A 23,357-nucleotide genomic window follows, 5' to 3' on the forward strand; every position below is an offset into this window, starting at 1 on the left:
TTCCCGATCCTAGTCCAACATTCTAACCACTATACCACACTAGCTCTCCTGTGCTTCTTTTTCATTACACTGTGAAAAAACAGGTTGCTTACCTGTAACTGATAACCCCACCGCGCATGCCCAGAGGGGTGGGCGCGGACATCCCGCCAGTTCCTACAAACTGCCGCAAATCAACCCATATGGAAAATGTAGAAGCTGACAGCACCAGGGAAGGAGGGCGGGTGGTGTGAATGCTCGAAGATCATCAGTTACAGGTAAGCAACCTGTTTATCTTCGACGTGGTCTCTGTGCTTCACATCCATGGGAGATTAGCGAGCAGTAGCCTACCTGGAGGAGGGTGCTGGCAGGTCTTTTACTGCGTAGCCGAAGACAGAATGTGACGTCCCATGTTGGTATTGGCATTGGTACAGACGTCTAGGGCGTAGTGCCTGATGAAGGTGTTAGGCGTGGCCCAGGTAGCGGCTTTGCAAATGTCCAGCAGTGGAGGAAGGCAGTGGAAGTCGCGACAGCCCTGGATCGATCAGTGCTGTGCAACCCCACCTCGCATGCCCAGAGGGGTGGGCGCGGACATCCTGTCAATTTCTTTCTTACTGCCGCATTGAGTAGACTTCTTCTTCGTCGGTCTGATCGGTTCGCTGTTAGCTCACCTCACAGCTCTTAGGAATTATTTCCAAACTTCTCTTACTTTATTATTTTTTTGTTTGTTTCTTCTTTAAAACAGCCCTGGTAGAATGAGCCCTGATAAGACCAGGCAATGGCTGTTTGGCAAGTAGGTAACATATATGGATTAGACCTACAATCCACTTTGACAGGCGCTGGGCCGTGATGCGCGTACCCAGTCATGCCGGAGCATACGAGACAAATAGTTGTGAGTCTCGTCTAGTTGGATGTGTTCTACTGAGGTAGAACAGGAGAGCCTCGATGCCGGAGCCGTTGAGGTCGATGGTTTCTCGGCGTCCATTGCTGAGGAAGGATGTAGAGTCGATTCTAGCAGGGCTACTTTAAGGCGCGCAGCTCAGTTTTTTTGGGTCTGGTTTGAAAAGCGAGCACAGTGCTGACAGGATTCCGATCGATGAGACTCTCCGAGACAAAGTATGCAAAGGGTATGACGGTCAGGAGGAGCAAGTTTACTACTGCAACCCTTGCACCTATTAAAAAAGCCCCACTTCTTCTCCATAAAAACCAAAAAGAAGAAGAAAGAAGGGGTGGGGGTGGGGATAGCCCAAAGGCCCGACTGAGGTAAAGCGGCAACCTCCCCCTCAGCAAAAAATAAAAGGTTTTTTAAAAGTTTTTTGAAAAAACAACAAAGAAAAGGAATAAACTAAGGAAAAAATCCAAAGAGCCGTGAGGCAAAAAGCCAAAACACGCGAACCGAACAGACCGACGAAGAAAAAGGTCTTTCCAACGCGGCAGTAAGAAAGGAATTGGCGGGATGTCTGCGCCCTCCCCTCTGGGCATGCGCGGTGGGGTTCCTGCGCATGTCCGAGTTCTGGGCGCGAAAATCCGTTAAAAGAGCTTGCTACAATGCCGATCGATCCAGCGCATGCGCACTAGATCCCATGGGTGTGAAGCACAGAGATCTTTCATCTCCAGCCTCCCTTTTACTTTTTTACTCAAACATCATAAAGGAGGCCTCCTATATATGTTCTGGTACCTGACAAAAGAGAACTGGACTGAAGCCAGGTAACCTGAAATTAAGCTATATTAGTGGCCATGGTCTCAGAGACACATCTGACACTGTTTGACAGTGTTCATTTGCTATTTAGAAACCTTGTGGATGGATTTAACAAAGTCACTCATCTTCTAGTGGATGCTGAAGGACTGGGGTCAAATGGAGATTTTGGTAGCAAATCATGTATGCTAAAGAATTACAATAAGTAAAGCAAGTGTTGTTGCTGAGTACAGTTTTCTAACCACCACACCCAGTCTTCTGCCTTTTTTGTAAGAGGGTGCAGGTTGAGGAGTGTGGATGACTAGACAATACCCAGCTTGAGGCCGGACATGTGAAAAGGAAGGAAGAATCCACTTTGTGGAGTCAGTATGGTTTTGGCTCTGCATCTTTGGTGGCTTGAAGGACAACAAGCAAACTCATGATACAAGGGATGTAGTATCAGACTGGATGTTAATTCCAGTTATTCTGGATGTGAGTGTTGCACTTGTATTTCTAGAATTTGTTCCAGTCTCTTTATGAGATCCACATGAAGCTTTAGGTCCTTCGGTTGGCAAGGAAAAATCACAAACCCAATCAAAATGGCCCAGAAAAGGTTCTCGTGGTATAGCAGAAAAAGATGAAACAGAAGAATCCAAGTCCACAACATACTCCTCATCAGAATCAACAGATGGGGAATTAGGAGTGCATCAGGACCAGCTCAGTTTGTACCAGTAATATGTTATCATCCTGTTAGTGAAGTGGGAGGTATCATCTGTACAGTGCTGGATGGTATAGTTGGTGGCTGAATGGACGGAGTAGAAACATCTACGAAATCAAGTGTCAGATTTGGAATGCTGCTTCTTTACCCCCTCTTGCTTGGCCCATTTAGCATTTGCTAAAGTGAATTCATTTGGATCCCCATGACACTTGGTCAATTCTGAGAGTGGCTGGGATGCAGACTGTCAGCCAGCTGTTGTTTTGTCCCAAGACATGTAGTGTGAATTGGAGACAGGAAAGCTATTTGTCAAATCTCAGAAGTACAGGTGAATGGAGATAAAGTTGGCCTACCATAAAGCAGCTCAGTAGAGTCTTTTTAATGGACAAAAAATGTTCTTCCCAAAGCAGGGTTCTAAGTCTGGAGATGCAGTTTCTTTAAGATACTTAGTGAATTTGGTGCAGTGAGAACAGGTGTAAAAGTTATGGATTTCTCCTAAACACAGCAGAGGTTATGCCCATTAGAGACTGATGGTTTCCCCCTGCAGCTGCAGCACTTTTTAAAAACAGGCTACTTATCCATAATTCTTCCAAGGATGGAGAAAGGGGTGGGATGACTATAGTTGTTTGTTTTAGGGCAGAAAAAAGGACAAAGGCTTGATAGAAAGGAAATAGAAATTCTAAAAGCTCAAGCTCAAGAAAAACTTAAACAGCCATGGAGCAGCTTATTGTGTGGTGGTCAGAACAGAACTGAGTCTGCGCCTCCCCAAGGCATGTGCAGAGGGGCATTACTATCTGAACACCTATTTCTTTGGATAGAGCTCTAGAACTTTCAGGAATTGTGTTCTGCACCAGCACAGACCCCTTATGTGAGACTGCAGAGAGACCACAAAGACCTCACAGTTATACTGAGAAATCAAGTCTTCAAAGAAGGGAACAAAACCTAAAAATCAATAAATCATTTCTCTTTGCAACATAATGAAATTAATGGTATCTGTGATTTGATAACACAAGGTGATATTTTGTACAGCGGAATGTAATCAAGAGCAATAGTTTGGACTTAAGGTTTCAATGCCACTATATTTATCTAGTGCTATCAAAAGAGCTAAAGAAGTATAAGTAAAGTAATGAGTTGACCAAGATGATTAAGTTACAACTGTTGTATAGGGAAGCTGCTGCAGTTCGGAAAATGCATTTCCATGTTAAAAGATGAAAAGCTATTCAATAATCCTGAGCAACTCGAATAAAGAGAAGCGGCCCACAATGTTGACCTTACACACGTTGCTTATTTACAGAGGCAATATTTGATATATATAGAAAAAGATGAGTCCAGTTTGGGGACCAGCCATTGCTTAAACTGTCCTAACAGTAAGCATATATGTTACCCAATACCTGGGAAGTTTTTGCGTTTTCCCCACCTTAGCTGTGCCTTAGCAAGGAAGACAGCTAACTTAAGAGTGCTTTGGAATATCTGTTTGTAAAGTAATTAATTCATTCCACAGATATCTGGTGTCTCTGAAGTTCATTCAGTCATTCATATTAGGTAAGAGATGTTCACTTGCCCCAGGTTTCTTTTACTAAGGCAGGGGACAGCAGTGATATCTGTACATATTCAGAAGAAAAAGGTTCACGTTTAAACACAGGCCACACAAAGAGCCGTGCAAAGGTACAGGTCCCAATCCAATTCAGCTATGCAGTTCAAGGGATGGCTTTAATAGGGTTCTCAGCTCTGGGTTGGGAAATACCTGGAGATTTTGTGGGTGGGTCCTGAGGAGGGCAGGGTTTGGGGAGGGGAGGGACCTCAGCAGAGTAAAATGCTATAGAGTCCACCCTCCAAAGCAGCCATTTTTACCAAGTAACTGACCTTGGTCGTCTGGGGACCAATGGTAATAGCAAGAGATCTCCAGGTGGCACCTGGAGATTAGCAACCCTAGGTTTTGGGCAAGTAATCTCTCAGGCTAACCGAGGGGTCCCCAACACCTTTTCTGGCACCTGTGAAGCGTTTTTAGGAAGTGGGTGGGGTCAGATAGGGTGTTTCCCAGTGAGCCTTCTGATTGGCTGTGCAGATTTTTTAAGATGTTGCTTTGGCAGTAGCTGCCATCACAGCACACAGATCTGCAGTGTGTTACTGAAATTAAGCTGTGGCATCATTTTGTGGCTGGTTCCGCCTCCTGTGACAGCCATTTTGTTGCTGCACCAACCCAGCTGTGTCAGAATTCTAAATGTGCCCACAAGCTGAAAAAGATTAGGGACCCCTGGCCTAACCTATCTCACAGGACTCTTATAATGCTTCATTACCACTGTGACCTCCTTTTAGGAAACATAATATAAAACTGTAACAAACACCATTCATTTTACAAGCCACAGATTACGTACCTGTGGACAGCTTTAGAAACTTGTCTCTGGACTGCTAGGTTTCTTCCTTGCAATGCATAAACAGCAGATGTAAGAAGGCACTTCTCATAAACATTATCTTTCCTTTCTCTGTGCTTTAGTAATTCCTTAAGTGCTGCTGTTGCAAGTGTAGCATCCTGCTTTATCAGCCCTAAAGTGCACAAAGCTTGCAGACTTTCCATATTAGGTTCCTGTAATATAGAACTGTAAGTGCAACACAGATAAAGTTATTCAATGCCCAATTATCATAATTTTAAAAAAGTGAAGTAACCGTTATTTACTTGGCAGAGCTTTTACAAAATGCAGCAGTTCTGCCATCCAAATTATTTATGCTTCTGTTAAGAAGGGTACATCTGCCCATCCGATTCTGATATATTTATTTCCTTCATTATATTTCCCCCAGAATTAAACCCAAATAATTGGTGACCATATAAACTAAGCTGTTATTCCAGTTTAGTCCTTGCATCTGTTAAACACTTTCATTATGTTGTGTGTTAATTTGCTGCTCACCCTCTACCTATATGTATAGACTGGTGGTAACTTCCATTTCAGTGTATCTGAAGAAGTGTGCGTGGACATGAAAGCTTATACTTTGAATAAAACTTTGTTGGCCTTAAAGATGCCACTGGACAAACTTTGTTCTGCTGCTCCTGGGATAGTTATGCTTCTTCAAACCACCACATCATGGCCTATACATGTTCCATTTCCAATAGGGAACTACCCCCTGCTCCCATGAAGATGAACAGCAGCTCCCATCATATCTTAAACTGAGAGATACACTTGAAGGACAAGGGTCTTAGAGTACAACACAGGAAATGTGTTGAGTACAACACAGGATAAGGGGCTGTGCTCTCCCCGATGCTATTTAACATCTATATGCGCCCCCTTGCCCAGATTGCCCGGAGGCATGGGCTGGGTTGTCACCAATATGCGGATGACATCCAGCTCTATCTGATGTTGGGCGGTCAGTCTGACTCTACCCCGGAAGATCTGGACCAGGAGTTACAGGACGTGGCTGGATGGCTTAGACTGAGTCGATTGAAATTGAATCCAATGAAGATGGAGGTCCTGTGCCTGAATTGGAGCGATTCGGGGGTAGGGATCCCACTCCCAGCCTTCAGTGGGGCGCCGTTGGTGCCAGCTCTGAGGGTCAGGAGTCTGGGAGTGCTCCTGGATGCTTCCTTAACAATGGAGGCCCAGGTAGCAGCTGCTGCCAAGGCAGCCTTTTACCATCTTCAGCTGATTGGGCAGTTGGTTCCCTTCCTCGAACACAATGATGTGGCTGCAGTGATCCATGCTATGGTCACCTCGAGGTTGGACTACTGCAATGCTCTCTACATGGGGCTGCCCTTGGTGCAACTCCGGAAGCTGCAGCTGGTGCAGAATGCGGTGGCCAGGCTGTGTATGGGCCTCCCCAGGTGGGAGCACATCCAGCCTGTGCTTAAGACTCTGCACTGGCTCCCAATAGCATTCCAGATTCGCTTCAAGGTGCTGGTTTTGACCTTTAAAGCCCTTTATGGTCAGGGACCGGCCTACCTGAGGGACCGCCTTTCCCTGTATGTTCCCCAGAGAGCACTGCGATCAGGATCCCAAAACCGCCTGGACTTCCCTGGCCCTAAGGAAGTCAGGCTGATGGTAACCAGGATGAGGGCTTTTTCGTTTGTAGCTCTGTCCTATTGGAACGAGCTTCCTGCCAAGATCAGGGCCCTGCGGGACTTGTCACAGTTCCGCAGGGCCGTGAAAACAGAACTTTTTAGGCAGGCGTTCCGATAGGAGTGACGTCTTACCAGCAGCGACCTGTGTGAACTCCGATCCAACACGACCTAGCGCGGTGGCACCGCTGAATGTGTCCCTAAATTGCACTTTAGTTTTATTGCCATCCAATGAATGTTTTATATTGACTGGTTGTGTTTTAAATGATGTCTTGTATTTTTATTGTGAATGTAGTCAGTTTTTGGAAGCCGCCCTGAGCCCGCCTTGCGGGGAGGGCAGGGTAAAAGTGAAATAAATAAATAAATAAATAAATCATATTACACCCCAAAGTTAATTAAATGTGCTGTGAAAATATAGGTAGTTCCCCCAAATTAAAGCATTACAGAATGCTTTACAGTGGTTTACAGAATATTTTAAAACAATTAAAAAGATTTTGACATGCATATGTACCCAGCTGCAAAGATTAATATTATTCAAAGAACTTTAATCATTGCCTTAGAGAAACACGGTTAACTATTACATACCACTTAAACAAGAGGGTCTTTGCAGCATCCACCTGATTCTGCTTGTATTCCATTATTGCAAGAGCTGTTAGGATGCATGCTTTATCTTGCTCACAGTCAGTAAGAGAGAGTGCTCTTTCATAAGCTAGTAAAAAAGAATAAATTACAAATTCCAAAGAACAAGAAATTAATGGATGTCCTCCACCTCAGAGGGAGAACAGAAATGTTAAGCATAATGAAGTACTAACAACAACAAGTATGCTCCAATTGTTGCATTTTGTATGAAGACTTGCTAAAGTCAGTCCATAATTATTGTTCTTTGACAAAGTTTGTGGGGGGAAATCTGCTGATGTGACTGCAAGTTCATACACAGTCTTCTGAAACACTTACCATTCCGGCTTTCTTGAAAAAGGCCTTTCTTGAAATACGCTTGAGCAATCCCTACAATATCATCAAATTCCGTGAGAAGAGTTGACAAATAAGCCTGGATGGCATCGCAATGACCTAGAGCACTTGCAAGAAGGAAAGAACAAAATCCAATAAAAAAGGCTAAATAATTCAACTTCATGTGCATTTCAAACCAAAGAGTAAATTCCTCACAATGTAAGGTCCTAATTAAACAATGCACCTTTCAGATACTTAGGTGAAACCCAGCTCCAGAAATAGTAACTTTGCCGTTGATTTCAATAAGCATTGTGCGGTGCCTGCTAACTTTACCATGATTCAATAGTTCATTTGAAGAGAAACTACTTTGGCAAAAGCATGATTTTATTCATGATATGCAACTTATCTACAGAAATGTTGCAAAATTTGGCTCATCAGTCCCATTTAGGGGTGTGCAAAAAAAAATGCCGGTATTTTTTGGCTTCGGGTAAATCAGACTTGAAAAATATCGCTAAATTCCAAATTTCCCCAGCCCAATACCAATAAATTATTCAGATTGGGGAAATATTCAGTATTGCCGAATATATTCGGGTCTAATTTACACCACCAGAGGGAAAGGAGGCATGTTAAAATGCCTTCTTTCCCTCTTATAGCCCTGCAGATTTCCTTGTCAATTTCACTCCCTGCCAGTCAGCTGTGAGTAAAATTGACAAAGGGAAAGCCTAGGCTCTGCCTTCCCTTCTTTAGCTGACATGGGGTAGCTGGAGAAAGGCAGGCAGGGAACCCCGGCATGTTTAAATGCCTTTCTTGCCCTCCCCGGCATTGGGGAGGGAAAGAAAGGCATTTAAACATGCCCCCTCACTTTCCCTTCCCTCCCCAAGTTTCTCTGCAAAAGCAGAGAGGCTCAGGGAAGGAAGGGGGCATGTTTGCATGCCTGCCCTTCCCTTCCCCAGCCAACCTGCCGCACCAGGCTGGCTGGGGAAGCAAAGAGTAGGCATGCAAACATGGCTCTCTTTCTCTCCCCAATCTCAGGGAGGGAAAGAAAGGCATTTAAACCCAACAGCTGATCTGTATTCAGCTTATGTTATACCGGAGGTATTTTTCGGGTATTTTTTCAGTTCGGCTGTTGCCGAATGCACACCCCTAATTCCATTTTTCAAGACAACAAAGTTTTCTCCCTCTCTCATGTAATCTTCACAAGCACCCTGCAAAGGAGGTTGGCCTGAGAGTGGTCCAAAAATCACCCAGTGAGCTTAACAGGCAGTGGGGATTTGAACCCAGGTTTCCCCAGTCATAGCTCAACACTAACTTCAATACCAACATAACAGTTTCATTCTAAGGGCTGTGTTAGATTTCTGTTTTTCAGTCACTTTGAAGTATCATTTAAGATGCTGACTTTGATATTAAAAGCTCTCTTGGGCTAATGAAAGGATTACTCTAAACTTTAACATCATTTCAGAAATAAGTGATGTTTGATATGTATCTAGGAGATTTAAAAGCCACATTCTGCTTCTACGGTATACAATGAATTACAGTTAAAAAAGTAGTTACCTATAAACTCAAATTTACATTAGTCATAGTTGCTATTCAAAAATTTTAATTTTGCACCAAAGTTGAGATCCCAAAGAACTTTGTAATTTGCTCTGTTTACCTATTTGTGCCTTGAATGCAGTTGCTCAGCTATGTGTGGTATCAAAGATAGAGAAATGGAACAGAACTGGAAAAGCATGGGTTCAAATCCCATCTTGCACTCTCTTTCCCACTCACCCAGACACCACTTGGAAATTGCTTTTGAAACTGAATTTGCAACTGGAAAGGCTTGGGTTCAAATTCCACCTTGCATTCTCTTTCCCACCCACCCAGACATCACTTGGCAAATCGCTTTTGAAACTGAATTTGCAAAACTGATTTGTACTGCGACATTGTGGAGGGGAGAATCAAAAGAGAAAAGAAAATGTCCCACTATGTGCACCCAAGCCTTTAGGTATGCCTCAAATAGTTTAGGATAGGAGTGTGCAAAAAAACCCCAAACAAACTGGTATTTTTCAGGTTTGGGTATACTGAACCTGAAAAATATTGGTATTTTCCAATAATCCTGAATCCCAATGGTATTCGGATTCAATAAATATTTGGGATTGCTGATTTTTTTTGGCTCCATTGTACCCTACGGGGACCAAAAATAATAATGATCATCAATGGTCCCCATAGGATATAATGGAGAATTGATCTGGGGGTATCTGGGGCTCTTTAGGGGCTGTTTTTCAAGGTAGAGGCACCACATTTGCCACCTAGCTGCTGGTGTCTCTCCTCAAAACCCCCTCCAAATTTCAAAAAGATTGGACCAGGGGTTCCAATTCTATGGGCCCCAGAAGAAGGTGCCCCCATCCTCCATTGTTTCCAAAGGAGGGGGAAAAGGAATGTAAAGGGAACTTTAATGCACTTTGCAAGCCGCAGTTGAACTCCAAAGACATTTAAACAGCTCGTGGTTCCTTTAAATGCCATCTCCAAGCTGTGGCTTCACCTGGAAGGTGTTTAAGGGGACTGCAATCCCTTTAAACACCCTTTAATGCCAGCTATCTGGTGACTCCAAATAATCTCAAATATTTTGGGGTGGTTTTGGGCTCGGCCTTATTGGATAACCAGATAAATACCCTGACTGATATCCAGCTGAAAAAATACCCAAAAAACTCAGGGTTTTTTCCAGCTTGGAAAAATCGAATGCACACCCCTAGTTTAGGATTTGTGGTTTTTTTTTAAAAAAAATCTTGGCTATTAATTCCATAATGGATTTCAAACATTTATACAGCACATGGAGCATTACAATAAGCCCTTAAAGTAAGTAGCTATTTCCAGGTATTTACCGTGAGACAATTCATTGTCCGCTTATATAATGGGAAAAGGCAGAAAATTGCAACAATTAAATTAGTGCCAATTGATTGCTCCTTTGTTGCCAATTTAATAGAATTGTAATCAAAAAGACATTTTCTAGAAAGTGATATAGTTCATAACATTTTAAATAAAAATTAAAATGACACCCATTTAAAAACAAGTACACTTACCACAGTGATCTACCATAATTTCTCATTGCTATATTGTACTTATCCTTATCTTCAGAATTCTTCAGCAATAGAACTGCTCTGAAAAGGGGACCATAAGAAATAAGAAATCTTAACAGCTCAGTGTCACTGTTCCACTAAATGTGTCTATACACATTTCTTTGAGAATTGGTTATCCCAGTTATAAGCACTAGGGGTTGAGTTTTGAATTTGAATTGGGAGAAGACAAATGCAATTTTGCTACATTTTTGCACTCTCTCTGACAAAGTCTTCCCTAACTGAAGCCATTTCCAGTTTGCGACTTCTGTGTTTTGACTTGGCATTGTGGGGATTCGTAAGACAATACATATGAGGTTATTTTGATCTCTTTCTATCTGTCTTGGCATACATGCTGCCTTGAGCTTTCAACGATGCGTAGTTAAATAAGAGACATACAACTGACGGAAAATATGTGGTTAACACAATTATTTTCATCAAACAGAAGTGACAGAAGACCGTTTATTGTGGCTTTTCTACCTCACTCTTCCATAACACACTCCTTTTGTATATAGCAGCTTGCCTAAGGCTCTTCTCCTAACAAAAACAAACAGAAGTCTGTTTGATAATAATGAAGTGGGCTCTAGACATCAACTAATCTGATAAAAACAATTTTATGTGTGGCACAAGTTAACTGGAGGTGCCACAAGGTGCCCATTTATTTTTGCTGCAAAAGAATAACACTCCTGTGGAATTTGTTCCCCTAGCAACTTACTTTTAAAAATTATTTTGCTGTGACCATTTTAGCAGTCTGTTTTGTACTAAGTCAAACCAATAAAAAGATATTTTAAACTAATGTAGATTGCATGCAGTATGCATGTGATAGTAGTAGACATAGCCAGATAAATATTTAGAATGGGATTAAGTTTCTTTACAATGTGTTTAATATAGTTTACCTTTGGTATGCATCTGCTGCCTGTTTTTTCAATTGTAGATATTCATTTAAATAACCAAGCATTGTGAAGGCACATGCATCATTCTGGATTCTTTCTACAAGAAAACACACCACACATAAAGCAGGGGGGGGAAACCCATAAGGTAAAGCAAGGTAAAGAAAGCTGAATTATAGCTCTACAAGTGGGTGCTGGGTTACCATTTATGGGTACTGGTGGTATATTTTATATCAGCTGCAGTTGTACCTGTATCTCAAATTACTATGAAGCATAGAACATAACCTCCAGAAATGCTCTTAAATTTGTCAACTGAATCAGGAAAACATAGGCCTTTGAAACTTATAGTGAATATGTCCCTCACAACATTAAACTCTGTACTCTGATATTTTGGACTTAATTTGGGGCACGCTTGTTTCAAAAACTATTGTTATTTTAGACTGCAAGAACATAAGAACCCCCTGGATCAGACCACAGATCCTCTTAACCTACCATCCCCTTTCCAAATAGTGGGCAGCTATCTATGTCTCTGGAAGCCTATAATTAATGCATGAATGCAGCACCTTCCCCTTTTGTTTGCCCTTAGGATGTGATATTCAGAGGCATGTTGTTCTAAAGAGGGAGGGTCCACTAATAGCCATTGACAGATCAAGTCTGTCTAACTCTTCTAAAGCCTCCAAAGATAATGGACATCATTACATACATCTAGTGTTAGTGAATAGTGAAACAGTATTGTGCATCTGTTTCAAACATACAGTTGATCAATTTCTTGGGGTGATTCTGAATTCTAGTACTGGTAGAGGCAGAAAACATATCTTTAGATATAATTCATATCTTTATATACTTCCATGCCGCTCCTTTTTATAATCCTGAGAAATTGAACTCTCTATATTTTCATGGGAATTAAAACAAAATATAGGTAAAGGTAAAGGTTCCCTTACTCGAAAGCCAGTCGAATCCGACTCTAGGGTTGCGGTGCTCATCTCCGTTTCAAAGCCGAAAAGCCAGCGCTGTCCGAAGATGTTTCCGTGGTCATGTGGCCGGTATGACTAAACACCAAGGCGCACGGAACGCTGTTACCTTCCCACCGAAGTGGTCCCTATTTATCTACTTGCAATTTCTTGCTTTCGAACTGCTAGGTTGGCAGGAGCTGGAACTAGAGATGGGAGCTCACTCCATCATGCGGCACCCGGGTCTCGAACTGCTGAACTACTGACCTTCCACAGCCTGCAGTTCAGCGTCTTAACCACTTGAGCCACCGCAGCTCCAAAACAAAATATACAGAACGGTTATTAAAATCAATAGTAGTACACAGAATAGTTGTCAGTTACCTGTGTATTTGGTCAGAGCGACTTGTGCTGCAACAATAGCATCCATCTGAAGAATATTATACCTATACAATTCAGTGTTTCTATTGGTTTTATCTTGCAGGGTTGAGCACACCCAATGAGCATAGCCTTTTGCCCCTTCAGTCTGATTGAAAATAAAAATATAGTCAATATCTGCATAACTTAGAAAATCTTAGATGTTTTAATCCCAAGTGTCAGCATAGTGTCCAGAGTATTTACAACATATTTGAATCAACACTGTCTTTTGCTATGGTTAAAAAACATCCAAAACCTTATTTTGTTTTCCACTTTTACAAAATGTTTGTAACAATGGCTCCTGAAAGAAGGATGCAAGAACTACTTCTACTCATGAAAAATGCTAGCGTTTTGGATTTCATCTAAATAGCTGCCTAGTTCGATCTAACCAGTTACAGCAATAAAGTTTTAGAAGATCCATATAATTTACCTAAGAAGATGACAATTAAAACATGGGACTTTTGGGGCCGTATCTAACTTGCAACCTCAGTAGTGATGAGTACTTACATGCATGCTGAGTTCAGTGGTGTGCCTGAAGAGGTCCATAGTTTCATAGCTGCCTACTGTTTCTGCAATGAGAGCCTGTTAAAAAAAAAAAAGCATAAAAACATAGCTCTTTAATTTGCTATGCATCTTGTACTTGGCTATTGCCAAGCTACTTTCCACTACATGCTGTTTAGGCACCATCACTTGTTAAGTTCAAATACGTCAAAGTTTATTTTCAACCTCAATTAGTATCCACAGGGCCAACAACAGACTCATAGACTGGTACTCTGAACATTCAGAATTTGGATGCAGAAGAAATGGCAAAAAATTAGAATCACCACTGCAACAGGTAGCTCTCAAGGCATCCTAACACCCTTTTAGCTCTTATGGGGCAAGAAGATTTCCTTGGAATAAGAGAATGTATAGAGGGTTTCTTCTACCCCAACATAAAATATTACTTTAATTTGAGTGGTGCAAGACTCTTTACACCACTACAGCTAAGCAAACTCATAGTACCAGATTGCTCATGAGTTGAATACCAGTATGGCAAGCTTACCTCCATACCGCATAAAGCTGCCTGTGCTCTGAAAGTGGCATGAAAACAGCACAAAATTCAGCCATTTTGAAGGCTTCAGCATTTAAAGAGATGGTTACAAGAAAAACTGGTGATTACAACAAACTAGAGTTTATAGAAGTTGAATGGGAAAAGAGAAGGAATGGCTGAATTGAATTACTGCATTTTTAAAGCCAAGGTTTTCAGCAGCCCCGTGCTTATATGCTTTACAGTGCCATCCTAAACGGGGCTGAAGTCAATAGGTTTAGAAAGGCAGAACTGTACTTAAGATTTATAGAACAGCTTGGATTTTAATAGGAACTTAATACTCGTCAAGTGCTGTCCAATCCTGTAGGCACATAAACACAAGTATGAAAAGGGTTAGTTTAGATCTTACCTGCCCAATCCAACATGCCAGATAAGAGGGCTCGAGGGATTGGGCTACTTTGAAGGCTTCATGCGCTTGCTGAAAGACAACACGACACCTTTAATGTGTTGGCAGAATTATGGTGGCTAAGGATGTGACTAAATAGTTATGCAAGATAAAACAACTGTTCCTTCTCATGCTCCCACCTGACATGTAAAGCAGGCTGTGATTATCAAACTACAGTAAAAGCTTTGTTATCTAAGCAATCCAAGGGAATGGAGGTCACTGGTAAATCAAATGTTCTTGATACTCAAGCTTATTTTTCTGCCTTTCCCCCTACCCCCAGGAATCCTCAGCAACCAAACCTCACCCCATGGCAACAGCCCCTTCACCTGGTGGGACCTTTCCTGGTGGGCTACCCTCTGAACCTTTGTATCTGTTAGCTCCTTCTCTCCTAGACAACCCCTTTTGACACTTCCCATCTTGGTTCAAACCTTCAATGTAGTACCTTCTTCAAACACATGTTCCCTTCCCTTTTCACATTCTATACAACAGTATGAAAAATACCAATTAAACAGAATTAACAAACATTGGCAGCCTGCTACTTTTAACCAATATTGAGCCACAGGATAAAGTCAACAATAAAGTTAAAGATTCAAAGGCATTGTTAAAAAGCCAAGTTGCCACTCCCCACAAAAAATAACAATAAAGAAGATGGCACCATATTTGAGGAATATCTGCCCACCACCAAAAGGCCCCATCACCATACTTCAGATTGCTAAAAGAGATCCAGTAGGGCCACAATAATTCCATTTGGAATGTTACTAAGATGTAAATGACTGTAACTAGAGCAGCCTTTCTATGGGGGAAAAAGAACTGCTGGCAACTGCTGCAGTCTGACGCTACAAATACAGCAAAGGGTCCAAAAGCATCCCCAAGACACCTTGATATGCTAAAATTCCTTGTCCAAGGATGCAACATTACACACTGGTCTACAGTTGTTGAAATCATACTGCTCATTTTGAGAAAAACAGCACAGAAAAATCCATTTACCTCTATGTTGCCACTTGTTAAGTACAAGACTCCCAAATTGGTCCAGGCAACTACATTCTAGACAAAAGAAAGGTTACAAACATAAGTGAAATACTCCTGAAGTCTCATTTGAAATAGATGCAGCTATCTAAACTACTTACAATTTGCTCAGCTTGAATAGATTTAATGAAAGAATGTTGTGCAAGGGCATAGTTTCCATCACCTGAAAGAGACAGATTTAAGTGTAACATCGTTTGCAAGAGCCATTGCAACTCTTAACACTGAAAAAGAGGGACAACATTCAAAAGGTTTACTTTGAAATATACCTTTGCAAGAGGCCACCACACCCAGGGCATTCCAGTAAAGATGGTTTTTACTGTCTAGTCTCACAGCTTTTTTAAGACACTGGAAAAGAAAGAGCATGCAGTGCTGTAACTTTGCAAGTGACATATTCTTATCTGAGCTTAACAAGGAATTTATTTGTAAAAAAGAGGGACTGCTGAAAAGCTTTTTAAAAAGTCACCTGTACGGATTTTTCTAATAGTTCACTGGTTTCATTCTTGTTGCTGCCTGTTGCTGTAAGGTGCTGTGCTTGATGGTAGTAATTTATCCCAAGATCGCACCACATGTTTGGTGAGGACATCAGTTTCAATCCTCTGCCATAACACCTAACAGAGCATAATAGTACAAAGCAAATGATTCAAATTAGCAAAATGTATTGGAAAGACAGTGAACACGCTAAACCTGCAAATGATTTCAAAAGGCTACTCTGTTTATAGCGTCCTGTTTCTGAAGGCAAATGACTTAAACAATATGGGAGAACATACAAGCTTGGAAGGGATGAGAGTGTTTGGGAAACTTGCAGTGTTTCACTTGGGAAGAGATTTTCCAAAATGCACCTTCCAGCTACAAAGTACACAAAAATACAATACATGTCCCTTGATAACCTTGGACATTAGCAGCTATTGGTTCAATCCCCACTCTCAAATTCAGACAAATTCTCATGCCAGCAACCAATCTGTTTCACTTTGATGAAAAGGGCAACGGCTGCCATGCCTTGGAAGCACATTGGGTGAAAAAGTAATGTAAACTTAAGAGTTGTGTGCATCAGCTAGCATAATTACAGTCTGGAAACTCAACTGTAACAGTGCAAGACTTGGGTAAACAGGGGGCAGAGTTCCAAGAGATGGATAAAAGGAAGAAGGATGTGCCAAAGGAAAGAAAGGTAAGGCAATACTAGCTGGAAAGGAAAGGCAGGGACTGCTCTGGTCGCCCGTACAGACAATCTCCGTAGGCAGCTGGATTGGGGCAGGTCAGCACTGCTGTTGCTATTAGGTATAACGGCTGCGTGCAACACGGTTGACTATGATCTGTTGACCCACCGCCTCGCCGACGTAGGAGTTCAGGAGACTGCCTTACAATGGTTCTCTTCCTTTCTCCGTGGCCGGGGACAGAGGGTGTCACTTGGTGAGAGGGTCTCCCCACAATGCCCACTTGACTGTGGAGTACCGCAAGGGGCGATCCTTTCGCCAATGTTATTCAACATCTATACGTGCTCCCTCACCCAGTTCTATCTTTTAATGGAAGGCCATCCATCTTCCACCCCTGATATTCTGGCTGAGGTTTTGGATGCTGTGGCTGGATGGGTGTGGCAGAGCCAGTTGAAGTTAAATCCATCAAAGATGGATGTGGGTATCAGACTCCCCACGCTGGAAGGGGCGCCTTTGATGCCAAACCAAAAAGTGAGGAGCCATGGAGTAACACTGGATGCCTCTCTTTCTATGGAGGCCCAGGTTACTGCAGTTGCCAGATCTGCATTTTTCCATCTTAGGCAGATTAGGTTGCTGAAACCATATCTCTCCCCCCAGGACTTAGCTACAGTGACCCATGCAATGGTCACTTCCAGGTCAGATTACTGCAATTCGCTCTATGTAGGCTTACCCTTGAGGCTGACCCGAAAATTACAGCTGGTGCAAAATGTGGTGGCGTGCCTGCTGACGTTGACGCCTATGTGGGCTCATGTTTGGCAGGTGCTCTGCCAACTGCATTGGTTGCTGGTTGACTTCTGGATTTGTTTCAAGGTGTCAGTAATAATCTTTAAAGCCTTACATGGCCTGGAACCAACATATCTGAGGGCCCGCCTCTTCCCATACACACCCCAAAGAGCATTACGCTCTATGGACCAACATCTCCTGGTTGTCCCTGGCCTGAAGGATATCCATCCTGCCTTGACCAGGGCCCGAGCTTTTTCTGCCCTGGCCCCTGCCTGGTGGAACATGCTCCCTGTCAAGATCAGGGCCCTGTGGGAACTTCTTCAGTTCTACAGGGCCTGCAAGATGCAGCTGTTCCGCCAGGCTTTTGGCTGAGGCAGCAGGCGTCTGTGTATGGCCTCCCTGAGGTTGTTGTCACCCATCTACCAAGCCAAACAATATGCCAGGGAACCTCTCACAGACAGCTGACTTTGCTGAACTGTGACCATTGGTTTTAATGTTTATTATTTTGTTTTAATTTTTTAACTGTATTTATTCTATTACTGATATGATGTTACCCACTCTGAGCCCACTTGCGGGATGGGCAGGCTATAAATACAAACAAACAAATAAATAATACCACTCCTGCCTGTACCAGTAACAATGACCAAGCAATGGCAACCAGACAAATCTGCAAAGCTGTTGTTCAAAGTATAGGATATATATTACCTTCCTCCCAGACTGAGCAGATCACTTTTCTTTAACACATATTTGTCAGCATTTTGACCAATAAGGAATCCTAAAACTTTCACATTCACTTTGGATGGTGAAATTACACACACACTACTGCAGGCATCTCCAAGCAGTTTCCAAAGGCAAGATACATCAGGACAATGCTTTGCTGCTCTACAAAACAAAAGCAAAATTTCATATAGGCAGAGTTCTCTTAAAGAACTTTTATCCAACATCTTTTCCATATTAGCACTGTAACTGGAATCTTCCAATTAATGTTTAAATAAATCTCTCTTTACATACATAAATGCAACCAAAACACTATGCAGGGATGAAAGCTCCCTTTCTTCTATATCCTTCAACAAGTCTGTCACTAATAGCTAGGCAATATTAGTTTCAATGAGACTTAGGAGAGCTTAGCTCTTCCTGGATTGCAGCCCATATTTCTGATCACCAGACCCACAGGAGTTCCAACATGTACACAAGATTTATCACTCCTTGGCATATCGGTGGCTCAGGCATGTGGTGACCAACTCCCAATTCCATTACTGAACTGAATGGAAAACAACTTGTACATATCATTTACAGAAACAAATGCATTACTTGTTCTATAAGATTTTTATGAGTGGTTTCAAAACCTATTTTGTTGATTAAAATACAAAAGCGAATAATTAAAAATTTACCACATCTTAAGTTGGCAACATGAAGTGTATATATAAATAAATACTAACCGTGCTAAAAAACTAAGAGATTGTTCTATGTAGTCCAGAGCTTTGCCATCCAGATAGTCAGCAAGAGCACTCTTTGCCATCATGAGATAGCATTCTCCCAGACCTGAAGGGAGAACAACCTGTTAGTGTGTGGTAAGACTACAACAGGCTGGATCCAGAAATGCCCTTCCATGTCTATAAGGCACTGTACACTCACTGAAGACCTGTTTTACACTCTGCACTAGAACAATGCCAAAAAATTGAAGCTCAATCCAAACCTTCCACTTGAACAAGAGATTGTACAACCTCTTGCAGATGCAGCAGCATTAGAACTACAGAATAACATTGCATTCAAGTTCTTGCACATGTGTTCATGGAACAGTGATCGCAACTATTGGCCTTCCATTTATAGTTCTTCGGAACCACCCCCATAAGTTGTTAACAAATTAAAAGAAATCCATGTTTCATTCTGCAGAAAAGACATTTCCAGTTGATGGTACTGTATATATTTTTGATTCCTTATGTACAAATTGGAAAGTGATAGTCATACTGATAGATTTAACATCACATATACTTTCAAGTTATTGCCAAACTACTGACTGCAGTAAAGAATTGGGGGAGGAAGTAATTTATTTTTATCCCAATTCAAGGCAGAGGACACAGTGTACCTTATGCCTTGCACATACACAGATCTTTGCAAACATGTCCGCATAAATTTCTGCACATGGGAAAAGGGATGCTACCATGAGGGGAATACTGTGCACCAAGTAACACATATGCAAGGGGAAGGGAAGGACTTGGCAAACAACCAGATCTTCTTAGGTTGCAGCTTTTCCCCATTTAGCTAGAATACACGGAAGAAATTATTTCTGAAAGTAATTTATTCACCCCAACCCCATATTTAAGGACTGTAGGAAGTTAATGTACAGCTGAATCATAGGACATTTAAACACAATGTTCAACAATCATAGGACATTTAAACACAATGTTCCTCTTCAGGTCTCAAAAATAAGCTAGTCGTTCATCTGATTGGCAACTGCCTATAAAAACTAATGCATTCTGCTACATTTAGAAGCAGTTTCAAGAGAAGAATGATCAGAATTTAAGCATGGAATGATGTTAATATAGACATAATTCTGCAATGACAAATATATAATGCAATAAATTTCACTACCACGAAAATACATACCTTTCAGAGCAGGGACATAATCTTTTGATTTCTTTAGGATATGCTGATATTCTGCTATAGCATTTTTATATTTTCCCAAAATCTGCTCAATTGCTGCAGCCTTATAAAAACTATATATAGTCTTGGGATTCAGTTCTTGGGCTTTTCGGAAACACTTCAGTGCTGTTGTGTAGCCTCCTCTGCTCAGATATGCCTCTCCTAGAGATTCCCAGCAGTTGGAATCCTTTGGATCGGCTCGTAGAGCTGCCTGTAAACTTCATACAATTAAAAAAACACAGGCTGTTAATGAATTCATAATAAAAATGAGGAGTCTCCATTATTACAGTTCTGTTTTTCAAACTTTGTTTAGAATCTTTCAGATTGCCATTTTCAAAGTCTCAGTCACAAACCCAAGTAAAAATGCCCACAACATACCAAAAGTGCTAGCTTTAACTTTGGAACAGTTTCTATTCTAGACTACTTGTGGACAAACTCAAGACTATTTGTTTAAAATATCTCTGTCCTGCCTTTCCTCTTGAAGGGTTCAAGATACCACCTAATAATATTCATAATCAAAACACAAACCTAAAAATCCCAACAGTAGCGTATTACTTAATCTACTTCCCCACCCTGAATTACAAACCCTACCCTATATCACAAATTCCTATTCATTCTGTTACACCTTTCTTATCTTTACCAGACCATTTCACAACTGTGAAGCTCCAACAGAAAAGGCTTGGGCAGGGGAAGACTGTAGCAAAGGAGGGGTAAAAGAGGGGAACTGCAACCAATCGTTAGAGGAACTAATTGGCATACAGGTTCATAAAGGAAAGGATAGAGATCCAACAGCTATGATATTTTTTAAAAGCTCAGGATTTGAGGTACTGGTTTTAAACAAATGCTGAACTACTTACTTATCTTTTAAAAAAGGATTTAGCTAGTGGTTAATTTTGGCAGACAATCGCTGCTACTGTGCATTGCAGTGGGATGTGCAGGAGCCCCATATAGCCAACATGAACACAGAATGTCAAGCAGCCAAGAACGAAGAGATCTGGAGAACGGTCTAAGTTCTGCCTCAAGTTGAACCATGCACCCTGTGTTCACAGAACTCTATGCCTTAAAGCACCTTATTGATGTGGAAAGGCCATTCAATTATAGCCAAGACCCAGTTGCATCTTATCCTTCCATCTGCAGGGTCCACTCTTAGTACAAACAGTATTAGGGAGTCAAAGGGAAAAGGCAGCAATAGGGTGCTGTTGTATGATTTATTTATTTATTTATTTATCGTTCGATTTATTACCCCGCTCGCACCCCCACTAAGGGGTCTCTGAGCGGCTTACATTTTGAATCTCATAACTAAACTATGGCCACAGAACACAGGGTGGGGGACAGTCCCTATCAGCACCCAGTGGAGGTACCGGACGGTCTTCGGGTCGGCGTTCCTCAGCTCGATGTCTCTCGGCTGTCTTCTGGCTCCATTTCGACGGTCACTCCTGCGGTGGGTCAGCTGGGCCCCTCCGACGTGCAACGCGTTCCGGCGCGGCTGCAGCTCTGTCCTTCCGGCTCCGCCGCGCCTGCACCGTCCGCTTTCCCCACGTCATCCGACTCCGCCTCTCCGCCGCCGTCTGCTTCCGTCGTTCGAGCTGTACCGGGACGCCATCTTTCCAGCCGCTTACTCGCCGCCTTGCCTCTCCGCCAGTCTTTGACACTCCAGCAACCCCCTCGACGGGGGAGGGTGCCCCCTACCCTCTAAGGTAGGTACCCATTCATCTACTTGCGCAAAGGTGTTAATCGGCGCTTTCGAACCGCTGGGTTGGCGGGAGCTGGGACAAGGGCCAGTTGCTGACACTGGCCACGGTGGGATTCGAACAGCTGTAGCAGCTATCCATAGATAGATGTTACTGGCAGGCGTTTAACCGCCTGCGCCACCGCTCCCTTTTACGATACGGGATGGTTGCTGCTGTTTCTTAATAGCTGTGATACATTGCAGCATGCTTGGAACAGTAACATCACCTTACAAACCACCAATTCATTGGGGAAGGTTTTTTTTTTCATATGCCCTGTTCTACTCCTTTCATTCCGTAAGTACAATAAGCAAGAATGCAACCCAAATATCTGACATAAAAGCAGACGTTAAGTTGCTCGTGGCAGTTATTGAGATTTAGGGCAATCAGTCAACTTTTAAGAAAAGAAAAGGATTTGCTTTAAAAAAGAATTATGCAGACATTTTGAGACCATCTGCCTAATGAGTATTTTGCAGAAGACTGATTAAAGCAATATTAAATCCCTTACTCTGCCACTGCTTTTGAATGCTGACCAGCTCTCAGGTAATAAAGTCCACGACGGAGCCAGGCCCATTTGGCTCTCCCTGCACTTGCTCTTTCTGTTACTTCTGTCAAGACAGCAAGGGCAGTTTCCTAGCATGCAGGAAAATGTTAGAAAAAGAGAATAAAAAATTAAGATATCTTCACATTATTGAAATAATTTGTCTTCATTTCTCTGGGTACAGCACAGTCATTAAGGGAATTTTGTATGGACTCCAATCACCACCCAAAGAGTTAATCAAGTTTTGTTTGTTAAGAGTCAGTAAGAAGTCACATCCCTCTGAGGTGGAATCCTACTTCCTAAAGTTCAGATGACCAGGGATGGCTATGGTTACTCACTGGTAAAGGAAAGGCACTCAGTGCATAAATATTCTGGAATGAGCTCATGCACCACATACAAATTCTGATACCAAACTCAAATTCATTATTTTATTTATTTAAAATATTTATTAGCCACCTTTTTTCCCTTACAGATCTTAAAGCAGATTACAATATTAATAAAATATATTAAAACATAAAACTAAAATTTAAAACCAAGTTTAAAAAGATAAAGGTTCCCTTGCTCGAAAGCCAGTCAAGTCCAACTCTAGGGTTGCGGTGCTCATCTCCGTTTCAAAGCCGAAGAGCCAGCGCTGTCCGAAGACGTTTCCGTGGTCATGTGGCTGGCATGACTAAACACCAAGGCGCACGGAATGCTGTTACCTTCCCACCAAAGTGGTACCTATTTATCTACTTGCAATTTCTTGCTTTCGAACTGCTAGGTTGGCAGGAGCTGGAACTAGAGACGGGAGCTCACTCCGTCATGTGGCAACTCGGGTATCGAACTGCTGAACTACTGACCTTCCACTGCCTGCAGTTCAGCGTCTTAACCACGAGCCACCGCAGCTCCTAAAAACCGAGTTTAGGACTCCTTTAATCAAGTATAGCCCTAAATAAAACCATCTTCAGCTGTCAACTGAAGATCAAAAGTGAGGGGTGCAGGTAGAAGAGAAGAAGAAGAGTTTGGATTTATACCCCGCCCTTCACTACCCAAAGGTGTCTCAGAGCGGCTTACAAACTCCTTTCCCTCCCCCTCCCCACAACAGACACCCTGTGAGGTGGGTGGGGCTGAGAGAACTCTGACACAAACTGCTCTTTTTCAAGGACAGCTGTGCCAGAGCTTGTGACTGACCCAAGGTCACATCAGCAGGTGCAAGTGGAGGAGTGGGGAATCAAACCCGGTTCTCCCAGATTAGAGTCTGCACACTTAACCACTACACCAAACTGGCACCTCCCTTGGGAGGTTGTTCCATAATCATGGGGCTGCCACT

At 42.3% G+C, this 23,357-nt stretch overlaps 1 protein-coding gene across 1 annotated transcript in view; it reads right to left on the bottom strand.

The window, feature by feature from the left end:
- TTC37 (tetratricopeptide repeat domain 37) overlaps positions 1 to 23,357 on the bottom strand; it is a 73,960-nt gene that overhangs the window by 21,567 nt on the left and 29,036 nt on the right. The window contains exons 15-30 of the mRNA XM_015428195.1: positions 22,016 to 22,140; positions 19,745 to 19,998; positions 18,577 to 18,679; positions 17,843 to 18,019; positions 15,667 to 15,811; positions 15,470 to 15,548; positions 15,305 to 15,366; positions 15,165 to 15,221; positions 14,142 to 14,210; positions 13,213 to 13,287; positions 12,673 to 12,814; positions 11,348 to 11,441; positions 10,419 to 10,496; positions 7,366 to 7,487; positions 6,997 to 7,120; positions 4,742 to 4,963 (exon numbers count right to left, since the gene is read on the bottom strand). Coding sequence (XP_015283681.1) covers positions 4,742 to 4,963; positions 6,997 to 7,120; positions 7,366 to 7,487; positions 10,419 to 10,496; positions 11,348 to 11,441; positions 12,673 to 12,814; positions 13,213 to 13,287; positions 14,142 to 14,210; positions 15,165 to 15,221; positions 15,305 to 15,366; positions 15,470 to 15,548; positions 15,667 to 15,811; positions 17,843 to 18,019; positions 18,577 to 18,679; positions 19,745 to 19,998; positions 22,016 to 22,140 — 1,928 coding nt within the window. The remainder of the gene's footprint in view (positions 1 to 4,741; positions 4,964 to 6,996; positions 7,121 to 7,365; positions 7,488 to 10,418; positions 10,497 to 11,347; positions 11,442 to 12,672; positions 12,815 to 13,212; positions 13,288 to 14,141; positions 14,211 to 15,164; positions 15,222 to 15,304; positions 15,367 to 15,469; positions 15,549 to 15,666; positions 15,812 to 17,842; positions 18,020 to 18,576; positions 18,680 to 19,744; positions 19,999 to 22,015; positions 22,141 to 23,357) is intronic.

The sequence above is a fragment of the Gekko japonicus genome, unplaced genomic scaffold (genome assembly GCF_001447785.1).
Source record: "Gekko japonicus isolate JY-2015 unplaced genomic scaffold, Gekko_japonicus_V1.1 scaffold1858, whole genome shotgun sequence".
In the NCBI taxonomy this organism is placed as follows: Eukaryota; Metazoa; Chordata; class Lepidosauria; order Squamata; family Gekkonidae; genus Gekko; species Gekko japonicus.